The sequence below is a fragment of the Tachyglossus aculeatus genome, chromosome 26 (genome assembly GCF_015852505.1).
Source record: "Tachyglossus aculeatus isolate mTacAcu1 chromosome 26, mTacAcu1.pri, whole genome shotgun sequence".
Taxonomy (NCBI): Eukaryota; Metazoa; Chordata; class Mammalia; order Monotremata; family Tachyglossidae; genus Tachyglossus; species Tachyglossus aculeatus.
In genome coordinates, this window is record NC_052091.1 from 21,202,156 (window position 1) to 21,227,348 (window position 25,193).

The window sequence follows — 25,193 nt, forward strand, 5'->3', positions numbered from 1 at the left end:
TTCATCCAAACTACTACCATGTCCTACTATCCTATCACACCTTGATTACTGCATCAGCCTCCTTGCTGACCTCCCAGCTTCCTATCTCTTCCCCACTCTGGTCCATGCTTCACTCTGCTGCTAAGATCATTTTTCTCTAAAAATGTTCAAGCCAACTTTCCTTTCTCCTTAAGAACCTCCAGTGGTTGCCTATCCACCTCTACCTCAAACAGAAACTCCTCACCATTGGCTTGAAAGCTCTCAGTATGTTTGCCCCCTCCTACCTCACCTCACTACTCTCTTACGACAATACAGCCCACACACTTTGCTCCTCTGATGCCAACCCTCTCACTGTACCTCCATTTCCCCGCCGACCTCTTGCCTACGTCCCGTCTCTGGCCTGGAATGCCCTCCCTCTTCATATCTGACAGACAATGACTCGCCCCCACTTCAAAGCCTTATTGAAGGCACATCTCCTCCAAGAGGCCTTTCCTGAATGAGCCCTCCTTTCCTCTTCTACTTCCTTCTGCATCGCCCAGACTTTCTCCCTTTATTCATCCTCCCTGCCCAGTCCCACAGCACTTATGTATGTATCCGTAATTTATTTGTTCATATTAATGTCTGTCTCCCCCTCTAGATTGTAAGCTTATTGTTGGCAGGAAATGTGTCTGTTTATTATTATACCTCTGCACACGGTAAGCTCTCAATAAATACAACTGACTGATTATTGAATGGCCACACTCTCCGAAGTCCTCCTCTCATGCCCAAGAGGTGGGGACCACAGGGAGCCCCTTTTCTGCTACAGTTCAGGCCAGGGGATACCCAACAAAGGAGGGGCATGAAGGCCATCTCATCTCACCCCCTGAATCCCCAGCGAGCCAGGATCTTCCACTTTCAGCCAGACTTTCCCTCTGGCCCCAGGAGGCCTTGATGGAGACTCGTGGCCAGACTTCCCACCTCTCCCAGATCCCTCTGTCCCACTGGGGTCAATCCAGCCAAGGCAACTCACCTGGACAGTTCCTCCAGCTTCGACTTGGCGTAGTCCAAGCTGTTCCTCTCCACGTGCTCATGTGGGGTGTGCGCCAACAGCTCGTGAAGTGTCAAGATATACCTGGGGATCTGCCAGGGATGATGGCGGGGAGAGAGGGGGTCAGGGGAGTGACTCCAGGGCAACTGGGGGAGGGGCCAGCAGGGCTGGTCTGAGCATGAACCCCAAGGCCACCCACCCCAGGACTCCGTCTCCAACAGTGGCACCCGAGCACTTGGAGAGTCTGTAACTGCTTGGTACAGAGCTCTGCACAGAGTAAGTTCTCAATATATACCACTGATTGATTGACTGATTGACAGTTGCCCTCCTGGACACCCACCCCCACGGTCAGGAAGGGATGACTGGACACCCCAGACACCAAATAGTTCTGGCAATTTCTTCCACCTGTAGGATCCTCACCCTCCACCCTGACCTCCTCCGGCTGGATACTTCCACTATCCGCCCTCACTGGGGGGGTGGATCATTCCAAGCTCCTTGACCCCGCCTCCCCCCCCCGCCCCCCCGACCCGGACCCCACACCTGGAACATCGGATAGGTGAGGAAGGTCTCCAGGGTGCGCTCCTCACAGTCTGGCTTCGCCTCATAGTGCTTCAGGAGTTTGTCGAAGTCCCGGTTCTGCTTACAGTGGGCCAAGATCTGTAGGCTGTACTGATGGTTTCTCACAAACTCCTGGTAGATATTCAACATGGGCAGCAGAATGTCGAAAAGGTCGGCTGCAAGTGACGAGAACTCATTAGGATCATGGGTGGAGGCCTCTGGGCCCCCGAGCTCCTCGCCACCCTTCAACCCCCAAACATACTGTGCTCCTCTCCCTGCCCCTTTTCCACGAGAGCTCCTTGTCCCCTGAAGAGGGATGGGGAGCTTATCTACACTTTCCTGGGGTTTGAAAATGGCACGACTGACCATCCTACACTTCCGTGGACATTCTGAGCAGGGAAGCCCAAGAGGCAGCCAATTGAGAGCACAGTTCAGTCAACGTCAACGCCAGACACCAAACCCAACCTAGCATGGGCTTCTCCCACCTAGCTCCCTGGAAGGAAAAAACCACCAGCAGAAAGGAAAAACTAGAAAACCACTAGATTCTGGCAGGAGGGGGCTTAGACTTGGAGCCTCATGAGGGAAAGGCACCGTGTCTAACCTGATTGACCTGTGTCTACCCCAGTGCTTGACACATAGTAAGTGTTTAACAAATACCATTTTTTTTTAAAAAAAAGGGTCGGGGGAGGGCGTGTGGGATCTAGGGCTGGACATATATGCAAGGGGTGCTTCCAGGACCTATGGTCTCCAGATAAAGCCGGACATGGGTTTGGAGTCTTATCGAAGACGATTCTCCTCCAAGAGGCCTTCCCTGACTAAGCCTTCCTTTCCTCTTCTCCCACTCTCTTCTGTGTCACACTGATTTGCTCCCTTTATTCATTCCCCTCTCCCAGCCCCACAGCACTTATGTATATATCTGTAACATTTTTACTTATTCATATTAATGTCTGTCGCCCCCATCTAGAGGTGTAAGCTCATTTGTAGACAGGGAATGTGTCTGTTTCTTGCTATATTGTACTCTCCCAAGCACTTAGTACAGTGCTCTCGACACAGAGCGCTAGCGCAATAAATATGGTTGAATAAGACAGCAAGTGGCCCCCTGACATTGTTACGCAGATGATGGGGAAATGTGGGTACAGTGATCTCCCCTGCCCTTGCTGCCTGGCTGACTGATCCCTCGCCTTCCAGACCCTGTCACCCCCTCTGCCATCTCAGCCCTCCTGGATCCATCTGCTCATCTTTTGGTTATAGAGCAGAAGCCCTGGCAGAGGTGGGTTGGTAAGGGCATGGGCAGAGAGCCAGGTCTGGCACCGGGACTTGCTCTACTCACCCAGGACCAGAGTTGGCCAGCTGGAAATCCGGGCTTTGAGGCCTTGGTAAAAGATCTGGTGCAGAAACATGATGGTTTCACTGCAAGGGAAAAGGACAGAGTCATGGCCCAGCTTCCTGACAGCCGAGCCCAAGGGAGGAAGCTCAAAGGGCAGCACCTCTCAGCTCCCCAGGGCTTCCACTGGGACCAGGATGTATTGGCACATTTTGTGCTTCAACCCATTCATCAGCCGCAAGCCTTCGAGATGATCTGGAAAATGAGCGGTTGATATAGACTCCTTATCGGAAGGCACATCTCCTCCAAGAGGCCTTCCCTGATTAAGCCCTCACTTCCTCTTCTTCCACTCCCTCTTTGTCACCTTAATTTGCTCCCTTTATTCACCCCTCCCTCAGCCCTGCAGCACTTTTGTCCATATCCATAATTGATTTATTTGTATTTGTCTCTGTCTCCCTCTCTAGACTGTAAGCTCCTTTATTCATTCATTCATTCAATCATATTTATTGAGCACTTACTGTGTGCAGAGCACTGTACTAAGCACTTGGGAAGTACAAGTTGGCAACATATAGAGACAGTTCCTACCCAACAAGGGGCTCACAGTCTAGAAGGGGGAGACAGACAACAAAACAAAACATGTGGAGAGGTGTCAAGTCATCAGAATAAATAGAAATAAAGCTAGATGCACATCATTAACAAAATAAATAGAATAGTAAATATGTACAAGTGAAATAAATAGAGTAATAAATCTGTGCAAACACATATTCAGGTGCTGTGGGGAGGGGAAGGAGGTACGGTGAGGGGGATGAGGAGGAGGAGAGGAAAAAGGGGGCTCAGTCTGGGAAGGCCTCCTGGAGGACGTGAGCTCTCAGTCGGGCTCTGAAGGGAGGAAAAGAGCTAGCTTGGCGGTTGTGTGGAGGGAGGGCATTCCAGGCCAGGGGGAGGACGTGGGCCGGGGTTCAACAGCGGGACAGGTGAGAACGAGGCACAGTGAGGAGGTTAGCGGCGGTAGAGGAGAGGAGGGAGCGGGCTGGACTGTAGAAGGAGAGAAGGGAGGTGAGGTAGGAGGGGACGAAGTGATGGAGAGCCTTGAAGCTGAGAGTGAGGATTTTTTGCTTGATGCGTAGGTTGACTGGCAGCCACTGGAGATTTTTGAGGAGGGGAGTAACATGCCCAGAGCGTTTCTGCACAAAGATGATCCGGGCAGCAGCGTGAAGTATAGACTGAAGTGGGGAGAGACAGGAGAATGGGAGATCAGAGAGTAGGCTGATGCAGTAATCCAGTCGGGATAGGATGCTCCTTGTGGACAGGGAATGTGTCTACCAACTCTGTTAAACTGTACTCTCCCAAGAGCTTAGTACAGTGCTTTGCACACATTAAGTGCTTGATAAATACAACTGGTTGATCGATTCATTCATTCAGTCAGTCATATTTACTGAGCACTTATTGTGCGCAGAGCACTGTACTAAGTGCTTGGAAAGTACAATTCAGCAACAAATAGAGACAATCCCTACCCAACAGGCTCACAGTCTAGAAGCGGGGAGACGGACAACAAAACAAAACAAATGGACAGGCATCAGTGGCATCAATATAAAACCTGGGTTCTAATCCTGGCTCTGCCACTTGTCTGCTGTGGGACCTTGTGCAAGTCATTTCACTTCCCTGTGCCTTGGTTACATCATCTGTAAAACGGGGACAAAGACTGTGAGCTCCACGTGGGATGTGAACCATGTCCATCCTGATTAGCTTGTATCTACCCCGGTGCTCGGTACAGTGTTGGCATATAGTAAGCGCTTAACGTTAACCATTAAAAAAAATAAGAGAGGGGAGGGTTAGGGATGTGAAGACAATAGTATCTGGGAAGACAACGAACATATGACTTGTCCAAGGGGTCTACTCGAGTTGACACTGCAGATGGGCTTATGTTCTTCCCATTTTCTTACACATATAAGCAAGGTGCATTCAAGGTTAGAGTGTGTGCATATGTGTGTGTGTATGTGTGGGTGTACACATGCATGTGTATATATGTACATGTGGGCATGCATATCTATGTTTGACTGTGCTGATGTGTGCATATGTCTGTGGGCATGCTTGTCAGTGGGCAGGTGCACACGTTATTCATTCATTTGTTCATTCAATCATATTTATTGAGTCTTACTTTATGTTGAGCAGTGTACTAAGAGTTTGGGAAAGTACAATATAAAAATAGATAACTTCCCTGCCCACAAGGAGCTTACAGTCTAGTCTGAGCCTCCTTGCACGGTTGTGTTCCTGCAGAGCAGAGGTGATTTCTAAGGATTTCAGGAAAGAGAAGCACTGTACCCTTTGAAGAGATGAGGAAAACTGAGGCTCACAAAGCCTTCAACCTGTCTCCCCAGGGTGAGCCCCCACTCCTTCCCCAAGACCCTACATAGGACTACCATTCCTTGGCCAGGACACTTGGGGCTGGTCAGCCCTGTGGTTCCTGGGACCCCAGACTGCTTCTGCCTCTGGGGGGACCTTAATTTCCTATTGTCTCTGAGCCACCGCCAGGTGGAAATGAGTGATGTCTGCAGCACGGTGCTTGGCCTCCCAAACACTCGGGGTGAAATCAAACAAGGGAAAAAATCAAATCACTCCTCTATAACTGGACAGGAACCCATTTGGTGCCAAATGAGTTTGCAGCCCACCTTGACTCGGGAGCTTCGGTGGTCTGCATTGAGAATGGCTTGTCACTCCGCCGGATGTCTGGGGTCTGGGCCGGGGTTCCCCCAAGCAGCGAACACATTTATCCTCTGTGGCCTGCCGCTCTGCTCACTGAGACACGACCCCCTCCAGGTCAGTCAGGGACAGGAAGCAGAGTGGCTTAGTGGATGGAGCATGGGCCTGGGAGTCAGAGGCCCTGGGTTCTAATCCTGGCTCTGCCAATTGCTTGCTGTGCATTCTTGGGCAGTTGCTTCATTTCTCTGAGCCTCAGTTACCTCATCTGAAAAATGTGGGATTCAATCCTCCTCCCTCCAACTTACACTGTGAGCCCCATGTGGGGCAGGGGCTGTGTCCAACCTGATCAACATGTATCTCCCCCAGCACTTAGAACAGTGCTTGACACATAATAGGTGCTTAGCAAATACCATTAAAAACCCAGTAATAAAAGAACAAAAAAGGAGGCCCAGGAAGCAGACACCCATGTCCCCTCAGGCCCCACCTCTAGACTTCAAGATCTTTGAGAGCAGAGAACTTGCCTACCAACTGTATTGTGGTGCACTCTCCCAAGAGCCCAGTCCACTGCTCTGCAGACAGTAAGTACTCAAGAGATACCCTGGATTGATTGATTCTGGCCACAGCTGAACTCCTCATCTTCCCTCACAAATCCTCTCCACCTTCTAACTTTAGATAGAGCCCGGGCATGGGAGTCAGAAGGACCTGGGTTCTCATCCCGGCTCTTTCACTTTGCTGCGTGATCTTGGGCAAGTCACTTCACTTCTCTGGCACTCAATTACCTCATCTGTCAAATGGGGATTAAGATGGTGAGCCCTGTGTGGGACAGCAACTGTGTCCAACCTAGTTCACTTGCATCTACTACAATGCCTGGAACATAGTGCTTAACAAATACCATACAAAAACCCACCAAAAAACAAAACAACTTTCTCATCACCATTGACAGCACCCCCGTCCTCCCTGTCTCTCAAGCCTGAAACCTTGGCATTATCCTAGACTTCTTTCTTCCTTTCAGTCACCATATTCAATTTGTCATCAAATCTTATTGGTTCTCCCTTCACCTCATTTCCAAACAACCACCATGCTGATCCAAGCACTTATCATCTCCTGACTCTACTACTGCATCGGCCTCCTCACCAACCTTGTACTTCCCAAGTGCTTAGTACAGTGCTCTGCACACAGTAAGCACTCAATAAATATGATTGATTGAATGAATGAATGAACCTCCCTGCCTTCTGGCTCTCCCACTCTCCATTCCATAGTTCACTCTGCTACCCAGATCATTCTTAATAATAATAATATTATAAGCGCATACTATGTGCTAGGCACTGTACTGAGCATTGGGATGGATACAAGCACATCACATTGGACGCAGTCCATGTCCCACATGGGGCTCACAGTCTCAGTCCCCATTTGACAGAGAGGAGGTAACCGAGGCCCAGAGAAGTGAAATGATTTGCCCAAAGTCACATAGCAGACAAGTGGCGGAGCCAAGATTGGAACCCATGTCCTTCTGACTCCCAGTCCCAGGCTCTATTCACTAGGCAACACTGCTTCTGCGCACATCTTCTGACTCCTGAAAAACCTAAATGGGGCATCCATTCCTCTCTGCATCAAGCAGCAACTCCTGACCATTGTGCTAAAGGCACTCAATCAACTCCTCTCCCCCTACAACACAGCTCGCTTTCACTGTTCCTCTCAAATTAAGCTACTCGCTCTGCCTCATTCTCAGCTCTCTCGGTCGCCATTCTCTTGTCCTCCTCTCTGCTTGGAACTTCCTCCTCATTCAAATCCATCAGACCACAGCTCTTCCCCTCTTCGGTCTCCTGACTGCAAACTCATTTTGGGCAGGAAACGTGTCTACCAACTCTATTGTATCGTACTCTCCCAAGCACTTAGTACAATGCTCTGAACACCAAAAATGCTCAATAAATACCACTGATGATGATCATCATCTTCAAGGCCCTCCTGAAATCCCTTCTCCACCAAGAGGCTTTTCCCAATTAATTTCTACTCCCCAGTTTATTTCCCCTAACTACCCCTTTGGCATTCTGCCGTCTCTGAGCACTTGAGTTCATAACTTCCTGTAGCCCTTTTGTTCATCAATCAATCAATCGTATGCTTACTGTACGCAGAGCACTGTGCTAAGCACTTGGAGGAGTATAACACAACAATACAACTTTTCTATATCCTATTACTTAACCTCTAACTCATATAGATAGTCCCCATTCCTTCTTTCCCTGCCTGTAATCTCCCCCACTATATTATCCACTGAGAAGCAGAATGGCTTAGTGGTTAGAGCACAGGCCTGAGAGTCAGAAGGACCTGAGTTCTAATTCTGGCTCTACCACTTGTCTGCTGTGTGACCCTGGGTGAGTCACTTCACTTCTCTGGGCCTCAGTTACCTCACCTGTCAAATGGGGATGAAGATGGTGAGCACCATGTAGAACAGGGAATGTATCCAACCCGATTTGCTTGCATCCACCCCATTGCTTAGTACGCTGCCTGGCACATATAAGCGCTTACCAAATCTTAGGGAGGCAGCATGGTCTAGTGCTTAAAGCACAGGCCCGGGAGTCAGAAGGACCTGAGTTCTAATCCTGTTCCACCACTTGTCTGCTGTGTGACCTTGGGTGAATCGGTGAATCACTTCACCTCTCTGTGCCTCAGTTACCTCACCTGTCAAATGGGTCCAAGAGTCAGAAGGACCCGAGTTCTAATCCTGTTCTGCCGCTCTTCTGCTGTGTGACATTGGGTGAATCACTTCACTTCTCTGTGCCTCAGTTACCTCACCTGTCAAATGGGGATCAAGACTGTGAGCCCCATATGGGACATGGACTGTGGTCAACCTGATTAGCTTGTATTTACCGCAGCACTTTCAACAGTGCCTGGCAAATAGTAAGCACTTCACAACTGCCTTAAAACCAAAACAAACAAACCCTCCCGAGGGCTGGGATCATGTCTCCTTGTCCTGTCATACACTCCCAAGAGCTCAGGGCAGCGCTCGGCACACAGTAGGAGTTGAATCCGTATTATTGACGATCCGATTAATGTTATAACAGTGCACTTGACGCTAACATTTTCATCGGACTTTTTTCCCTCTTTCATGTAATCTATTTTCCTTCAATTAAACTTGCAAATCCTTAGCGGGTGGGCTGGCAATTTCAGAAGCCTAGAATAAGTGGCTCATTTCAAACCCTGCTGCATTCCCAGGAGCAATGTTGGAAGTAAAGGAATAATATCTGCATGGGCTCTTAAACAGCCGATGGTGACAGCACTTTCTCCTCTGATGCACTCCTTACCCAACGTCCCTGGCTACCTCACCTCCCTTCAGAGATGGGGACATGGGGTCTCAGAGAGGTGAACCATCTGACGTGAGGTCATGCAGCCCCCCGGGGACGGACTTTCCACATAGAACCCAGGTGTCCTGGATCCTGGCCCGGGGGCTCCCTCTCTGACAGCCCAACGCGCCACACAGGAGCCTCCACACAGTACAGCCAGGAGGGCAATCGCGGTCTTGGAAAGGAGCTCAGTCTCCATAGCAACAGAGCCAGCCGGCTCCAGATGAATAGCAGGGATTTGGAGAATTTAGGATGGGGCTCCTCAGGCTGGATCCAGCCGGGCCTATGAGGAGCCCCGTGGGTGGCAGAGGGGGTGGACGGGAGAGGATGCTGCAGCATGCTCACGGAGGGTAACTGTGGTTCCATGGACTGCCCCTGGTGGGGAGAGCACTGCATCCAAGCAGGGAGAGCAATGCACCTGAGCAGGGAGAGCAATGCACCTGAACAGGGAAAGCACAGACCCCCGTGGGTCCTTGTGGGGGTGGTACAAGGTATCCATCTGAGACCCAGCCCAGGGCTAAAGGTGCCCAAAAAGACTCCCCCGGGGCTCTAGGAGGGAGAGGTTATTATAATTATAATTATTATTACCACCAGTAATGATAATGGTAATAATTAGTAATAGTAATAGTGCTAAGTGCTTAATACGGTACTTAGTGCTTTGCACACAGTAAACAGTCAATAAATACAATTGAATTAACGAATAATGATGATCGTGGTATTTGTTAAGCACTGTACACTATGCACTGTACTAAGCGCTGGAGTGGATACAGACAAATCAGGTTGGACACGTTCGCTGTCCCACATGGGGGGCACAGTCTTAATCCCCATTTGACAGATGAGGGAACTGAGGCCCAGGGAAGTGAAACGACTTCCCCAGGATCATACAGCAGTCATGAGGCCGAGTCAGGATTAGAATCCAGGTCCTTCTGACTCCCAGGCCTGTGCTCTATCATTAGATCATGCTGCTTCTCTAAGCTTCGTTAAATGCTTATTGAATGCCAGGCACTGTAATAGCACTGGGGTGGATACAAGCAAATCGGGTTGGGCACAGTCCGTGTCCCACATGGGGCTCACGGTCTCCATCCCCATTTTACAGATGAGGTCACTGAGGCCCAGAGAAGTGAAATGACTTGCCCAAGGTCACATAGCAGACGAGTGGTGGAGCCGGGATGAGAACCCAGGTCCTTCTGACTCCCAGGCCTGGGCTATTGCCGCTAGGCAACACTGCCTGGATGGGGCCGTTCTGCATGCTGGGACTGTTGGGAGTCCTGGACAATGACAGGGTGGGCGAGGAGTGAGGAATGAAGCCCCCATCCTGGCACCCCACATCACTGAGGCGTTCCTGGGATCCTCAGGGACATCCTCTGCTGTTCATCAATAGGCCTGAGGGCCTAGGCTGGACTCAAGACAGGGAATGTTTCAAAGAGAAGCAGAGACCCCCCCTCATCCAAGGATCAATTCAAGGCTTCTGGAATCTCTCGATTTTTCCTGCTGCCCAGACTCCAAGGGGAGCAAATTTCTCCCCACTGGGGGAAGACTGTCTCCTCTTCTTCAAGTTGGAGCTAGGTCCAGGGTCTCACCTGGAGAGCTTCCAATACTTTACCAGTCTTGACTACAGGAGGGAGCGTCAAGGAGAGGCATATCCAGTCCATTCCTAGCTTGGGCAGTGGCTAGCAAGTGGAAGGCAATCTGCTACAAGTCAAAACTTACCCGGGCTAGGCAGCAGTGGCATGGGAGAGAGTTAAGGGCGGAGACTCAAGCTAACTGTGCAGAAGGAAGCAGTGGTAAACCACTTCTGTACTTTACCAAGAAAACTCTGTGGATCCACTACCAGAGCGATTGCAGATGGAGGTGGGGTGTCCTGGGAGAGATGTGTCCATGGCATCGCTATGGGTCGGAGACCACTCGACAGACAAGACAAGACTTTCCCCACATCCCAGTGCTTATGCGATCTTGGATCTGTCGCCCTTTGATATTCGCCTCACCCCCAACCCCACAGCACTTATGTACAGATCCTTATATTATATATTACGCATTATTTATTTATTCGTGTTAATGTCGGTCTCCCCTTCTAGCATGTTAAGAGCAGGGAACATGTCTGCTAATTCTGTTACAATATACTCTCACAAGTACTCAGTGTAGTGTTCTGCACACAGTAAGTGCTCAATAAAAACCTTTGAATGATTGATTACATCCTCATCTTTAATCTGCTGCTTCATGTAACTTATTTTAACGTCCTTCTCATCCATGAGACTGTAAGATCCTCGACAGAGATTAGACTGCGAGCTCGTTTTGGGAAGGGATTGTCTCTCTTTATTGCTGTACTGTACATTCCAATTGCTTAGTAGAGTGCTCTCAATAAATACCATTGAATGAATGGACTCTCCCAAGCGCTTAGCACAAAGTGAAACAGCATGGCCTATGGAAAAAGCCCAGGCCTGGAAGTCAGAAGGACCTGGGTTCTAATCCCAGCTCCACCACTTCTCTGCTGCATGACTTAGGCAAATCACTTCACTTCTTTAGGCCTCAGTTCCCTCTTCTGTAAAATGGGGAATAAGACTGTGAGCCCCACATGGAACATGGACTTTGTGCAACCTGATTAACTTGAATCTACCCCAGCATTTAGACCATTGCCTGGCGTATAGTGAGTGCTTAACAATGCCCTGTGTGGGACAGGGACTGGGTTTGACCTGATTATCTTGTATCTACCCCAGCACTGAACCAGTGCTTGACACATAGTAAGCACTTGATAAATACCATAATTATTATTATTACTCAGACCTATCCCCTAAACACTTAGGTATTCACCCCACACCCACAGCACTTATATGCATTACCAGCAATTCATTTTATTGTCTGTCTCCCCCACTAGATTGGAAGGACAAGGATCACGTTTACTTCTGCCTTCTACTCTCTCGACATTTAGCGAGCGCTCAACAAATACCATCGATGGATCGATTGAATCCACCACCCTCAAGCGACAATGTATCCAAACCTCCAGCTTCTCTGGACTCGGCAGGTATTTCCCAGTCCCATTTTACAGTACCGTGATGGACAGTTGGTCACTCACTTGTCTGCTGTGTGACCTTGGGCATGTCACTTCACTTCTCTGTGCCTCGGTTACCTCATCTGTAAAATGGGGATTGAGACTGTGCTCCCCACAGGAGCCAGTTCCTTGGGCCAGGAACTGTTGTCCAAATCAATTTGCTTGTGTCCACCCCAGCGCTTAACACATTGCTTGGCTTATAGTATGCGCTTAACAAACACTATTATTATTATTATTATTGTTATTAAATGGGCGATGGGTCCCAGGCTGGGCTGAGCCTGCTCAGGGGAAGCCTTACCTGTTTAAGAAGATGCTGCTGACGTCATCATGGGTGATGGGGGGCTTTTTGGAGCTGGCTGCCATTCTTAGAGGGCGGAGGAAGTTATTGACCAGGATGTGCAGTTGCTGGACGTATTCAGCCTCAGCCTCCAGCATGCTGAATACCACCTGGTTCCTCTTGCGCATGCTGTCGGCGTGGGGGGACCGGATATAGTCCTGGATGATCGTCTTCCATTTTCTCCGGCACAGCCAGCCCCGGAGGAAGCTCTGAACCTGCCAATGGATAGGAATCATTCCCCGTCACGGGGCAGCCATGGCCCCTCTGTCCATAGAGCTCACTGAGGGCAGGGAATGTGTCAGCGTATTTTTCTGTTGTCCTCTCCCAAGTGCTTAGTACAGTGCTCTGCACATGGTAAGCACTCAATAAAGACTACTGGATATATGAATGAATACTCAGAGACCACTTAATAAGGATCATCACTGAGAGGTCTGTTAAGTGCTTGGCCTACTGAAGAGAGCACAGGCCTGGGAGTCAGAAGGACCTGGTTTCTCAACCCGGCTCTGCCACCTGTCTGCTGGGAGACCTTGGTCGAGGGAGTTCACTTCTTTGGGTCTCAGTGACCTCTCCTGTCAAATGGGGATTAAGACTTTAAGCCCTAGGTGGGACAAGGACTGTGTCCAACCCAACTTGCTTGTGTCCACCCCAGCGCTATGTACAGTGTCTGGCACATAGTAAGTACTTAACAAGCACCATTATTATTATTATTATTATTTTTCATTATTATTATTATTGTTATCCAAGTGTGTCCCACTTCAAGTGAAGTGTGTCCCACTTCAAGTGAAGTGTGTCTCACTTCACTTGCCTCACTTCAAGTGTCTGGCTCCACAACTTCGATCAATCAATCAATCAATCAATTGTATTTATCGAGCACTTAACTTATGCAGAACACTGTACTAAGCACTTGGGGGAGTATGAAATAACAATATAACAGACATATTCCCTGTCCAGAATGAACTTCCAGTCTAGAGGGGGAGAGAGACAGCAATATAAACCAATAAATTACAGTCACTTCACTTCTCCGTGCCTCAAGCATATACCTATAATTCTATTTGTTCTGACTATTTTGACACCTGTCTACATGTTTTGTTTTGTTGTCTGTCTCCCACTTCAAGACTGTGAGACCGTTGTTGGGTAGGGACCATCTCTATATGTTGCCAACTTGTATTTCCCAAGCGCTCAGTACAGTGCTCTGCACACAGTAAGCGCTCAATAAATATGATTGATTGAATGAATGAATGAATGAATGAATGAATGAGAAGCAGCACTGTCAAAAGGACCTGAGTTCTCATCCCAGCTCTGCCACTTGCTTGTTGTGTGACCTTGGGCAAGACACTTCCCTTTTCTAGTCCTCAGTTGCCTCATTTGTAAAGTGGGGATCAAGATTGTGAGCACCATGTGGGATATGGACTGTGTCCAACCTGATTATTATCTGCCCCAGTGCTTAGTACAGTGCCTGGCACATAGAGAGTGCTTAAGAGTACCCTAAAAAAATACCATTAAAAAAATGACTTGCTACCTGCCGTGCACTGTACTAAGCTCTAGGTCAATCAGGTTGGAAGCAGTCCATGTCTGAGGTGAGGCTCAGTCTTAGGTAGCTGGAAGAACAGGAACTCAAGAACATGTGTGTGAAGAATTAATGGAGTTATAAAAGCTCCTAATGTACATTATTATTATTATTATTATTATGGTATTTGTTAAGCGCTTACTATGCGTCAAGCAGTGTTCTGAGCACTGGAATAGGTATAAGTCAATCAAGTCAGATGCAGTCCCTGTCCCACATGGGCTCAGCCTATGTAGGTGGGAGAACCAGGAGAAAGGCTCAGACCTTGTGTGCAAGGAATTCATGACACTATCAAAGCTCCTAACACACATGCTCTGACCTAGGATTTCTCACCTATATTCTCTTTCCCCGTGCTTTGCATAGGGTTCTGTACATAGTAAGGTCTTCATAAATGCTATTACTACTATCATTACCAAGGTCAATAGACATGGGGCATTGAATATTATCTTTCTCACGGTTGCCAAAGTCTAAAGTGGTGGAGGCTTACTTTGATTATAAACAAGAATTATGGTATTTGTTCATTCACTCATTCAATCGTATTTACTGAGCGCTTACTCTGTGCAAAACACTGTACTAAGCACTTAGGAGAGTACAATATATCAATAAACAGGTGCATCTTCTGCCCACAGTGAACTTATTTGTTAAGCATTCCTATACATCAAGCCCTGGGGAAGATACAATTTGGAGGAGCAGTGTGGCACAGTGAGTAGGGCCTGGAAGGAGTCAGAAGGACATGAGTTTTAATCCTGCCTCTGCCACTTGTCTGTTGTATGACTCTGGGCAAGTCCCTTCACTTCTCTGTTCCTCTGCTCCCTCATCTGTCAAATGGAGATTTAAGATTAATTCATTCATTCAATCATATTTATTGAGTGCTTACTGTGTGCAGAGCACTGGGAAATACAAGTCGGCAACATATAGAGACGGTCCCTACCCAACAACGGGCTCACAGTTTATAAGGGGGAGACAGACAACAAAACAAAACATGTAGACAGGTGTCAAAATCATCAGAACAAATAGAATTAAAGCTATATGCACATCATTAACAAAAAAATAGAATAGTAAATATGTACAAGTAAAATAAATAGAGTAATAAATCTGTACAAGTGTGAGCCCCATGTGGGACAAGGACTTGTCCAACCCAATTTGCTTGTATCCACCCCAGCATTTACTACAGTATCTGGCACATAGTAAGCTCTTAATAAATGTCACAATTATTAAGTTAATCAGGTCAGACATAGTACCGGTCCCATATGGGGCTCACTGTCTAAAAGGGAGGGAGAACAGGTATTGAATCCCCATTTTCCAGAAACTGAAGCCCAGAGAAGTAAAGTGACTTGCTCAAGGTCACACAGCAGGTATGTGGTGGAGCCGGGATTAGAACCCAGGTCCTCTGACTCCCAGGCCCATGTTCTGTCAATTAGGCCACTGCTTTTTTAAATGCCTATAAATGCTACTCCTCTTCCCCCTACTACTTTTCCTTTTCAGTAACAGGCTATTGAGGAGCAGTGTGGTCTAATGGTCAGAGCCTACGCCTGGGAGTCAGAAGAAACTGGTTTCTAATCCCAGCTCCGCCACTTGTCTGCTGTGTGACCTTGAACGAGTCACTTCACTTCTCTGTGTCTCAGTTATCTCATCTCTAAAATGGGAATTAAGACTATGAACCCCACATAGGACATGGACTGTGTCCAACCTGATTAGCTTGCATCTACCCCAGCACTTAGTATACTTAGTATAGTGCCTGGCATATAGAAAGGGCTTAACATATTACCACAAAACAAAAACCAAAGAACCAGGACAGGGCCAAGGACCTGGCAGATTTCAATGACTGTTGATCTCTCCGATGAGAAGCCTTCATGCTGAACTGGAGTAGGGCGATGGGCTAATTTTGTTCTTTGGGCTCCCTAACTGCAATTGAAGCAGTGCTCAGGTCTTTGTGAGCCATCTGTAGTGGGAAATGAAGAGAAATACTTATCTGCAGTGTCTAGGGTCTGGGCTGCTGCCAGTAGCCTCATTGGAAGCAGTGTGGCTTACTGGAAAGAGCATGGGCCTGGGAATCAGAGGACCTGTGTTTTAATCTCAGCCCTGCCACATATCTGCTCTGTGACCTTGGACAAGTCACTTAACTTCCCTGTGCCTGGTTACTTCATCTGGAAATGGGGATTAAGACTGTGATCCCCATGTAGGCAGGGACTGTGTCCAACCTGATTACCTTTTATCTATCCCAGTGTTTAGTTCAGTGCCTGGCACTTAACAAATGCCAGAAAAAAAAATAGTGGAAAAAGCCTGAGCCTGGGAGTCAGAGGACCTGGGTTCTAATGTTGGCTCTGCCATGTACCTGCTGTGTGACCTTGGGTAAGCGATTTAAATTTTTTGTGCCTCAGTTCCCTCATCTGCAAAATAGGGATTAAATCCCTGTTCTCCCTCCTACTTGGACTGTGAATCCCACCTGATGATCTCGTATCTACCCTGGTACTTGGCACAAAGTAAGCACTGAACACATATCGCAATCATTATTATTGGAAACAAGTGAGAAGTGGGAAAGTACTCTGACTCACATGAGAAGACATTTTAAGGGTTATTTTCATAGGGGCCCAAATGTCTGCCCAAATCCGAAACATCTGGCATCGCCTTCCGTTGATGGGGGAGGGATATAGGTTGCATGGATGTGGGAAGTGGGGGATTTTGGGAAATTTAGGCACTGTTGGAACTTCTTAGGGAAACTCTGGGTGCAGAGGGTGATAGGGAGATATTTGAGAGGTGCGAAGGTCCTTTAGGAGTGTTTCTGGAGAAAGCTTGTGGGAAGCAGCATGGCCTAGAGGAAAGAGCCTGGGTCCAGGAGTCAGGCGATCTGGGTTCTAATCCTGGCTCTGCCACTTGTCTACAGTGTGACCTTAAGCAAGTCACTTCACTTCTCTGTGCCTCAGTTATGTCTTCTGTAAGCTCCTTCTCTAGACTGTAAACTCATTGTGGACCAGGAATGTGTCCGCTAATTCTGTTAATTTGGACTCTCCCAAGTGCTTAGTACAGTGCTTTGCACATCATAAGTACTCAACAAATACTAATTGATACAATACTTGGCACACAGTAAGCGCTGAACAAATACCACAATTGTTTATTATTATTATTATTATTATTATTATTATTAATATTCTGGAGGGACAGGATGGGGGGAGTTGGAGGACTGGAAAACTCTGATGGATGTTGGGAATGGCCAGAGAAAGTGGAGGCAGCCTAAAGCAGGAAAAAGAGGAATTTTTCTAGTAGGAGACTATGAGGGATTACTGCCCTCCTTGGAGTTACACTAGTCCTCTCCAACCACAGGGATGAAATATAGAAGTGAAGCAGCGTGGCTTAGTGGGTAGAGTACAGGCCTGAGAGTCAGAAGGACCTGTCTCTGTGTGACCTTGGGCAAATCACTTCACTTCTCTGGGCCTCAGTTACTTCATCTGTAAAATGCAGATTAAGACCATGAGCATTATGCAGGACAGGGACTGTGTCTAAATTGATTACCTTGTACCTACCCCAGCACTTAGAACAGTGCCTGGCACTTAATAAACATTTAACAAATGCCATTAAAAAAAAACCCCTCCAAAACCAGCCCAGAGAAGTTTGGAGCAGCAAGAGCGGAATACGCTAAGTTGCTCTGAAACCTAGGTGAGTCTTATTTAAGGCAGCCCCATAAAATCTTATGCTTTAGGGTGTAAAAATAATTTTATCCAGCAAAATTTTATGAATGCCAATAAAATGTGACCTAATCAACTACTGGCAGACACATCTTTCCTTGCCTGAAAACGAACCTCACTATCCTGATTGCTGTTATCATGATCCTTATCCCCCTGCCATTCTCCAACACAACCACAGCCAGAGGGAGACCCAAACACACCTGTCAAGAGAGAGAGACTCACCCACCCAGAGGTGTGTGTGCGCGCTTGCGCGCGCGCACACACACACACGACGCTGAGAGGTCAGGGTTTTCCCAATAAGGGGGTTTGTAGAGGGGTGAAGGAGGGTTGCTATATTGGGGCCAGTTCCTTAAATATCAAATATAGGATTATTTTACAGTCCCAGTCTCCCCCATTTTAAAAAAAACCTCTCTTGATCCCCACAGCCCCCTCCACACATCACCCCACCGGCCTTTCCCATTCCAAATGCCCGAAATGGGTTGTCTACCCACCCACCTTCTTCATTTCCTCTCCACCACTTCTCTTCTTGATCCGATAGAATCAGATTTTTGACCAAGGGGCCCTTGACCACTTTTTCGACCACTGAGACGGCCCTCTCTGAGGTCCCCCATGACCTCAGAAGAGCCAAACCCAATGGACTCCACTCAGTTCCAATCCTCCTTTACCTCTCCAATCACTTATCCTATGCTGCCTTGATTTCTGAATCAGCCTCCTTGCTGACCTCCCTGCCTCCAGTCCATGCTTCACTCTGCTTCCCGGATCATTTTTCTACAAAAATGTTCAGGCCAAGTTTCCCCACTCCTCAAGAATCTCCAGTGGTTGCCCATTCACCTCTGCATCTAACAGAAACTCCTCACCATTGTCTTTAAAACACTCAATCACCTTGTCCCCTCCTACTTCACCTTCTCATGATCCTTCTACAACCCAGCCCACACATTTCGCTCCTCTATTGTCAACCTATTCACTGCACCATCTATCTCACCGCTGACCTCTTGTCCACAACTTTCCTCTGGCCTGAAACATCCTCCGTCTTCATATCCAAAGAACAATGACCTTCCCCACCGTCAAAGCCTTATTGAAGGCACATTGCCTCCAAGAGGCCTTCCCTGACTAAGCCCTCCGATTCTCTTCTCCCACTCCCTTCTGCGTCCCCCTGACTTGCTCCTTTTATTCAGCTCCCTCCTAGACCCACAGCAACTTATGTACATATCTGTAATTTTATTTATTCACATTAATGGCTGTCTCCCCCTCTAGAATGTAAGCTTGTTGTGGGCAGGGAATGTGTCCACTATATTGTTACATTGTAATAATAATAATGATGGCATTTATTAAGCGCTACTATGTGCAAAGCACTGTTCTAAGCGCTGGGGAGGTTACAAGGTGATCAGGTTGTCCCACAGAGGGCTCGCAGTCAATCCCCATTTTACAGATGAGGTAACTGAGGCACAGAGAAGTGAAGTGACTTGCCCAAAGTCACACAGCTGACAATTGGCGGAGCCGGGATTTGAACCCATGACCACTGACTCCAAAGCCCGTGCTCTTACCACTGAGCCATGCTGCTTCTCTACTCTCCCAAGAACTTAGCACAGTTCTCTGCCCCCAGTAATTGCTCAATAAATATGATTGGACTGACTGACATCTGTTCCCAGACTCCTTTGGACATGCACTCAGTCCTGCTCCATTTTCTGCTGAAGGGAAAACTGACTTGGGCCTAGACCTGAACTCAGTAACAGTCACCATAGGGAGAATTTCAGCACCACTGTCCTGTAATCAATCAATCAATCAATCAATCACAGAGGGGGGTCTAGACATTAATATAATGTCTAGAGGGGGTCACAGACATTAATACAATCAATCATTGGTATTTATTGTATACTTCCTATGTGCAAAGCACTGTAGTAAGTGCTTGGCAGAGGATAATACAACAGAACTAGTGGACATCTTCCCTGCCCATAACAAGATTACATTCTAGTTAGTGGATGGAACCTGGGCCTGGGAGTCAGAAGGATCTGGATTCTAATACCAGCACAGGCCCTTGTCTGCTGGTTCACCTTGAGCGAGTCACTTCACTTCTCTGCGCCTCAGTTCCCTCACCTAAAGTGGGGATTAAGGCTGAGCCCCATGTGGGACATGGACTGTGTTCAAACCCGATTAGCTTGTATCTACCCCAGCACTTGGTACGTTTCCTGGCACACAGTAAGCACCTAACAAATACCATTAAAATAAATTGTTAATGGGAAGTGCCAGTCGGTAGTACGCGTCCTTGGGTGACCGTTGTTCAATTCCCTTCCAAGAAGGTGGTGGCTTTGCAGTGGTCTAGTACATATACATCATGACTCCAGCACATACATCACACAGTCCAGTCTTGATCCAAGAAGCCAACTGGAACTTCTGCCAGTCTGAAGGAGAAATCAGGATGGCCTTGACTCAAACCAAAATTGGTCCTGGGCTCAAGTTCTTTTGGGAAGAGATTGCCCAATATTTCAGTACTGCAATAATTGTCTACAATAAGAATAACAATACATAATCATCTATATTGTCAAGAGAAAACCAGTTCAAACCTTCTTAATCTTCTTTATGTCACTGTCTTCATCATTGGGAGGTACAGCCTGAATTGAGTGAATACGCTCATTGTCTTTAAGCAAAGAGGCAATCTGAAAGACACACACATACACATATGCACACAGTGTTTAGTACAGTGCCAGGCACATAGTATGCACATTTAACAAATACCATTTTTTAACAAAAGCTCCCAGAGGATTTTCCTAATAAAATTTCTTAAACTTCTTGTTTGGCGAATCACTCATTATCCCTTTCTCGTTTTTGCATGTGGTAGTCTCAAGGAAGCGCCTCAAGCCACAGAAGGCAAAATCATTGGCAAAGCTGGCAATACTAATCAGGACTTCTCGCCCAGGAGATAGAAGGTGAGACTGAGAAGGCAGTCACCATTCAATCGATAAATCAAACAATTGACTGGTGAAGCCATTGATTGGCTGGCCCATCTGCTTCAGGGTGGGTTTAAACCACTCATTCCACTATCACAAGGAGACGTTTGCCTGACTGGAATTGCTTCCATCTTCCTCACAGAATCCAACGGAACGTGAGAACGCCAAGGGTGCTCTGTTGGAAGGGGTGGGGTCCCACTGGCCTCCAGGGTGGCCGCCATCCCCTGGTGCCCCAGCTTATTGGGGTGAAGGGTGCAGTTACACAGATGAGGGTCCAAAATCAGTCAATCAGTGAAATTTATTGAGCATAGACTATGTACAGAACCCTTTTCAAAGCACTTGGGAGAGGACAATACAGGAGAATTAGCAGACATGTTCCCTGACCATAATTAGCTTGAACATTTTTGCTCCCCTGCTAAATAGTGGGATGGTAGTGAGGCGTGGAAGAATGCAGTGACAACTTGTCCCCTCCTACCTCACCTCTCCTACTACAACCCAGGCCGCACAATTTGATTCCTCTAATGTCGACCTTCTCACTGTACCTCAACCTCGTCTAACTCGTCACCAACCTCTCTCCCACTTTTTGCCTCTAGCCTGGAATACCCTTCCTCTTTATGTCCAACAGACGATTGCTCTCCCCACCTTCATAGCCCTATTGAAGGCACATTTCCTCCAAAAGGTCTTCTCCGATTAAGCCCTGATTTCCTCTTCTTCCACTCTCTTCTGCTTTGCCCTGACTTGCTCCTTTTATGCATCCCTCCTTTTATGCATCCCATGGGACTTATGTACAGATCTGTAATTTTATTTATTTAAATTAATGTCTGTGTCCCCTTCTAGACTGTAAGCTCGTTGTAGGCAGGGAATGTGGGCAGGTTATATTATTATATTGTCTTCTCCCAAGCACTTAATACAGTGCTCTGCAAACAGTAAGCCCTCAATAAATACAATTTACTGTCTGACCGACTGAGGGGCCCACTGATCCGATCACTGTGACCTTGGGCCGACACTGGCCTGGCCACCTGGCAGCCTGGCCTAGTGGACAGAGAACAGGCCTGGGAGTCAGAAGGGCCTGAGTCCTAATCCCGGCTCCACTACATATCTGCTGTGTGACTTTGGGTGACTTAACTACTCTGTGCTTCAATTCCCTCATTTGTAAAATGGGGATGGAGACTGTGAGCCCCATGTGGGACAGGGACTGTGTCCAACCTGATTAACTTGTGCTTGACACATAGTAAGTGCTTAACAAATACCATCATTGTCTACTGGAGACAAGCCCCTTACTTTTCCAAACTCCCAGCCCCATTCTTTGGCAGAGCAGCCGCTGATTTTGTAAAGGAGCAGAGCTGTGCCACCTCGAGCCGGTGATGGACTTCTAAATATAGTGGCTAACTGGGCACCTGCAGCTGTGGCCTGGGAAATCCAGCATCTCCCCTCAGGAAGCCCAGGGTGCCATCCGTTTGAGGCCAGGAAGGCCACGGCCCCCAGAAGAAGCACTGTCAGGTGAGCAAATGGAGCACTTTAAAAGCTTAGATAGAGCTATTCTGGGGGGTTCTAATCGCCTAGTGGCTAAAATTACCTTTCTTGGGGCTGAGAGGAAAGTTAAGAACATCTGACAGAAATATGCAATGTGGAGAAGAAGGCATTTTTTTGGACAGGTTAATAATAATAATAACAATAACAATTATAGTTGTGGTATTTGTTAAGCACTTACTATTGCCAAATACTCCTTTGTTTCGTCTATGGATCTCAATCTGTGATCTTTGGGCACTTGGTATTCTCCCCATCCACAACCCCACAGAATTTATGTACATATCTTTAAATTACACATTATAAATGACTTATTTATTCATATTAATGTCTGTCTCCCCCTCTAGACTGGCAGCCCGTTATGGCCAGGGAACATGTCTGCTAATTCTATTGTACTCTCCCAAGTGCTAAGTTCAGTGATTTGCACATAGTAAGCACTCAATAAATATGGTTGTTTGACTACTGCCTGCCAGGCACTGTACCAAGTGCTGAGATAGATACAAGCTATCATAGCGCACAGAGTCTTTGTTCCCATTTTACAGATGAGGTAACTTATGCCCAGAGAAGTGAAGTGACTTGCCCAAAGCCTAATCCTGGCTCCTCCACTTGTCTGCTGTGTGACTTGCCCAAGGTGATGTAGCAGATATGGTGGAGCCAGGATTGGAACCCATGACCTTCTGACTCCCTGGCCTGGGCTTTATCCACTAGGCCATTCTGCACATTGATGTATGGAAGTGGATTCTTCAAATGGCTTCCAAGGATGGCAGGAGAGGGACCATGGAGGAAGGGAGGAGGGAAAGGCCTTGGAGAGCTCTTAAGTGCTAATTATCCTGACAATGCTGTCCCTCCTCTTGATGGTCAATTGCTAAGTAGGATCCCCTTCTACTTCGAGGGCTAATTTTAGAATTTTGCCGCAATATTCAGTTCCCTTTTTAGAAGAGGGGAAAAAAAACAGTGGTCTTCATTCTTAGATATGGGCAGCCCAGAAAATCAGACTCGGCTGAAGTCAGCACCCTAAACAAATCAATCAGTGGTATTTATTGAGTGCTTACCGTGTGCAAAGCATTGTACTAAGTGCTTGGGAGAGTACGACTCAACAGAATTGGTAGAAACATTCCCTGCCCTGTAGATATAGATATATAGAGATATAGATATACAACTCCCTGGTCTCAAGGGACAGTGGAGTGTGTTTTTCATGTACTGGGGTTAGGGTGGGGAATGAAAATTTTGATTATATTCCTTAGGGGGAAGAATTTTCTGGATTCTATGTGCCCATTGACAGAGTATTATGGGCTGGGAAACGTTCTAGTTTTATTTTGTCAATTCCTTAAGCACAGGGCTGTGCATATTTTACCTACATAGTAAAACACACAGACCAGAACCTCTTAAATGTTTGTTAATGTTAAGGATGATGAGAGTGATGGTGATGTGGAGAGCTGCATGGTAATGGGAATTACGGTGAGGAAGTACTATTTTCTGGGAGAGGGAGAATTCTGGACATGTTCACCTAACTGGGCTGGAAAGGGATGGGCAGAGGGACAGGACTGGAGCACATAGTGGAAAGAGCACGAATTTGGGAGTTTGGAAGGACATGGGTTCTAATGCCGGCCCCGCCACTTGTCTGCTGAGTGACCTTGGGCAGGTCACTTAACTTCTCAGTGTCTCAGTTACCTCATCTGTAAAATGGGGATTAAGACTGTGAGGCCCCACTTGGGACAACCTGATTACCTTGTATCTACCCCAGAGCTTAGAACAGTGCTTGGTACATAGTAAGTGCTTAATAAATACCATCATCATCATTATCATTATTACTTCACTTCTCTGGGTCTCATTTGGGGATGAAGGCCGTGAGTCCCATGTGGGACAGGGACTGTGTCCAACCTGATTAGCTTGTATCTACCCCAGCGCATAGTGAAGTGCCTGGTACATAGTAAGCACATATCAAATACCCTAAAAAACGGCAGGTGGAGCAGTGGGGCAGGGCTGGGGCTGAGGGGCAGAGCTGGAGCAGGGAAGAGTTGGTTGGGTGGGTGCAGGGGATTGGCCTTCAGCACTCGGGGGACCTCGGAAACATAAAGCAGCCCAGTTCTGGTGTGTTTGGGGTCATTAGCCCCACATCCTGGACACTGACCTTCCTAACAAACCGCTGCCAATCTGAACAACAGGGCACTTCATCCCGAACAGCTTGTGGTGGGGACCAGCTTTTCTGGATGCTCTGTGTGGCCTTTTAGGCTTCTGACCCAGGGTGGAGTGAATGAATCACCTACAAAGATCTGAAACCCCACCAGACCCCTCCCCTGTCCAGGTTGGAAGGATATTCCTCTGGGGGCAGAGGGGTTCATTTCCAAAGTGAGCTTTCATTGTGGGCTGTTTGGTCGGCCCCAGGGAACCAGGAAATTTCAGCATGAATCGCCCAAGACAGTCTTGTCCACTGTTCAGACACCACCAGGGCAGATAGTTTCTGACAATCTGGGTGGTTTCCCTGGAAACCTTGGGTGTCACCTCCACAATAATAAATAAGGATGGCATTTGTTAAGCGCTTACTATGTGTCAGGCACTGTTCTAAGCACTGGGATAAATACAAGCTAATTGGGATGCAGTCCCTGTCCAATTTAGGACTCAGTATCTTAATCCCCATTTTTCAGGTGAGGTTACTGAGGCATAGAGAAGTCAAGTGACTTTGCCCAAGGTCACACAGCAGATGAGTGTTAGAGCAGGGATAAGAACCCAGGTCCTTCTGACTCCCAGGCCCGTACTCTATCCAATAGGCCACGCTGTTTCTCCATATTGTTGCCCTTTCTCCCCAGTTGCTGTGGCCTTCCCTCTGAGGAACACGGGGTCCAAGTAAGGGCCCCTTCCCTTACAGGAAACTAGTGGAATTTGAATTATACATGCATTTCAGTGATCCTCTAGACTGTAAGCTCCTTATGGGCAGGGAGGTTTCTTCCAACTCTGTTGCAGTGTCCTCTTCCAAGCTCTTAGTACAGTGCTCTGCGCACAGTACGAACTCGATAAATATCACTGATGATGATCTCAGATATTCACTGCCCCTACTGATGTAGAGATGGAAAAACAAGGTGTTCAAGAAAGGAACCCCTCCTTTGCAGGAGACTAGTGGAATTTGAATTACCAGGCTTAACAAATACCACAAAAAACTCACACAAA

The 25,193-nt window shown here is 47.5% G+C and overlaps 1 protein-coding gene across 3 annotated transcripts in view; it reads right to left on the bottom strand.

Moving 5' to 3' along the window:
• Positions 1 to 25,193, bottom strand: part of RASGRF1 (Ras protein specific guanine nucleotide releasing factor 1) — a 136,142-nt gene that overhangs the window by 75,988 nt on the left and 34,961 nt on the right. For all 3 annotated transcript variants that reach the window (XM_038767536.1, XM_038767537.1, XM_038767535.1), the window contains exons 4-8: positions 20,118 to 20,210; positions 12,271 to 12,524; positions 2,895 to 2,974; positions 1,547 to 1,740; positions 989 to 1,098 (exon numbers count right to left, since the gene is read on the bottom strand). In XM_038767536.1, coding sequence (XP_038623464.1) covers positions 989 to 1,098; positions 1,547 to 1,740; positions 2,895 to 2,974; positions 12,271 to 12,524; positions 20,118 to 20,210 — 731 coding nt within the window. The remainder of the gene's footprint in view (positions 1 to 988; positions 1,099 to 1,546; positions 1,741 to 2,894; positions 2,975 to 12,270; positions 12,525 to 20,117; positions 20,211 to 25,193) is intronic.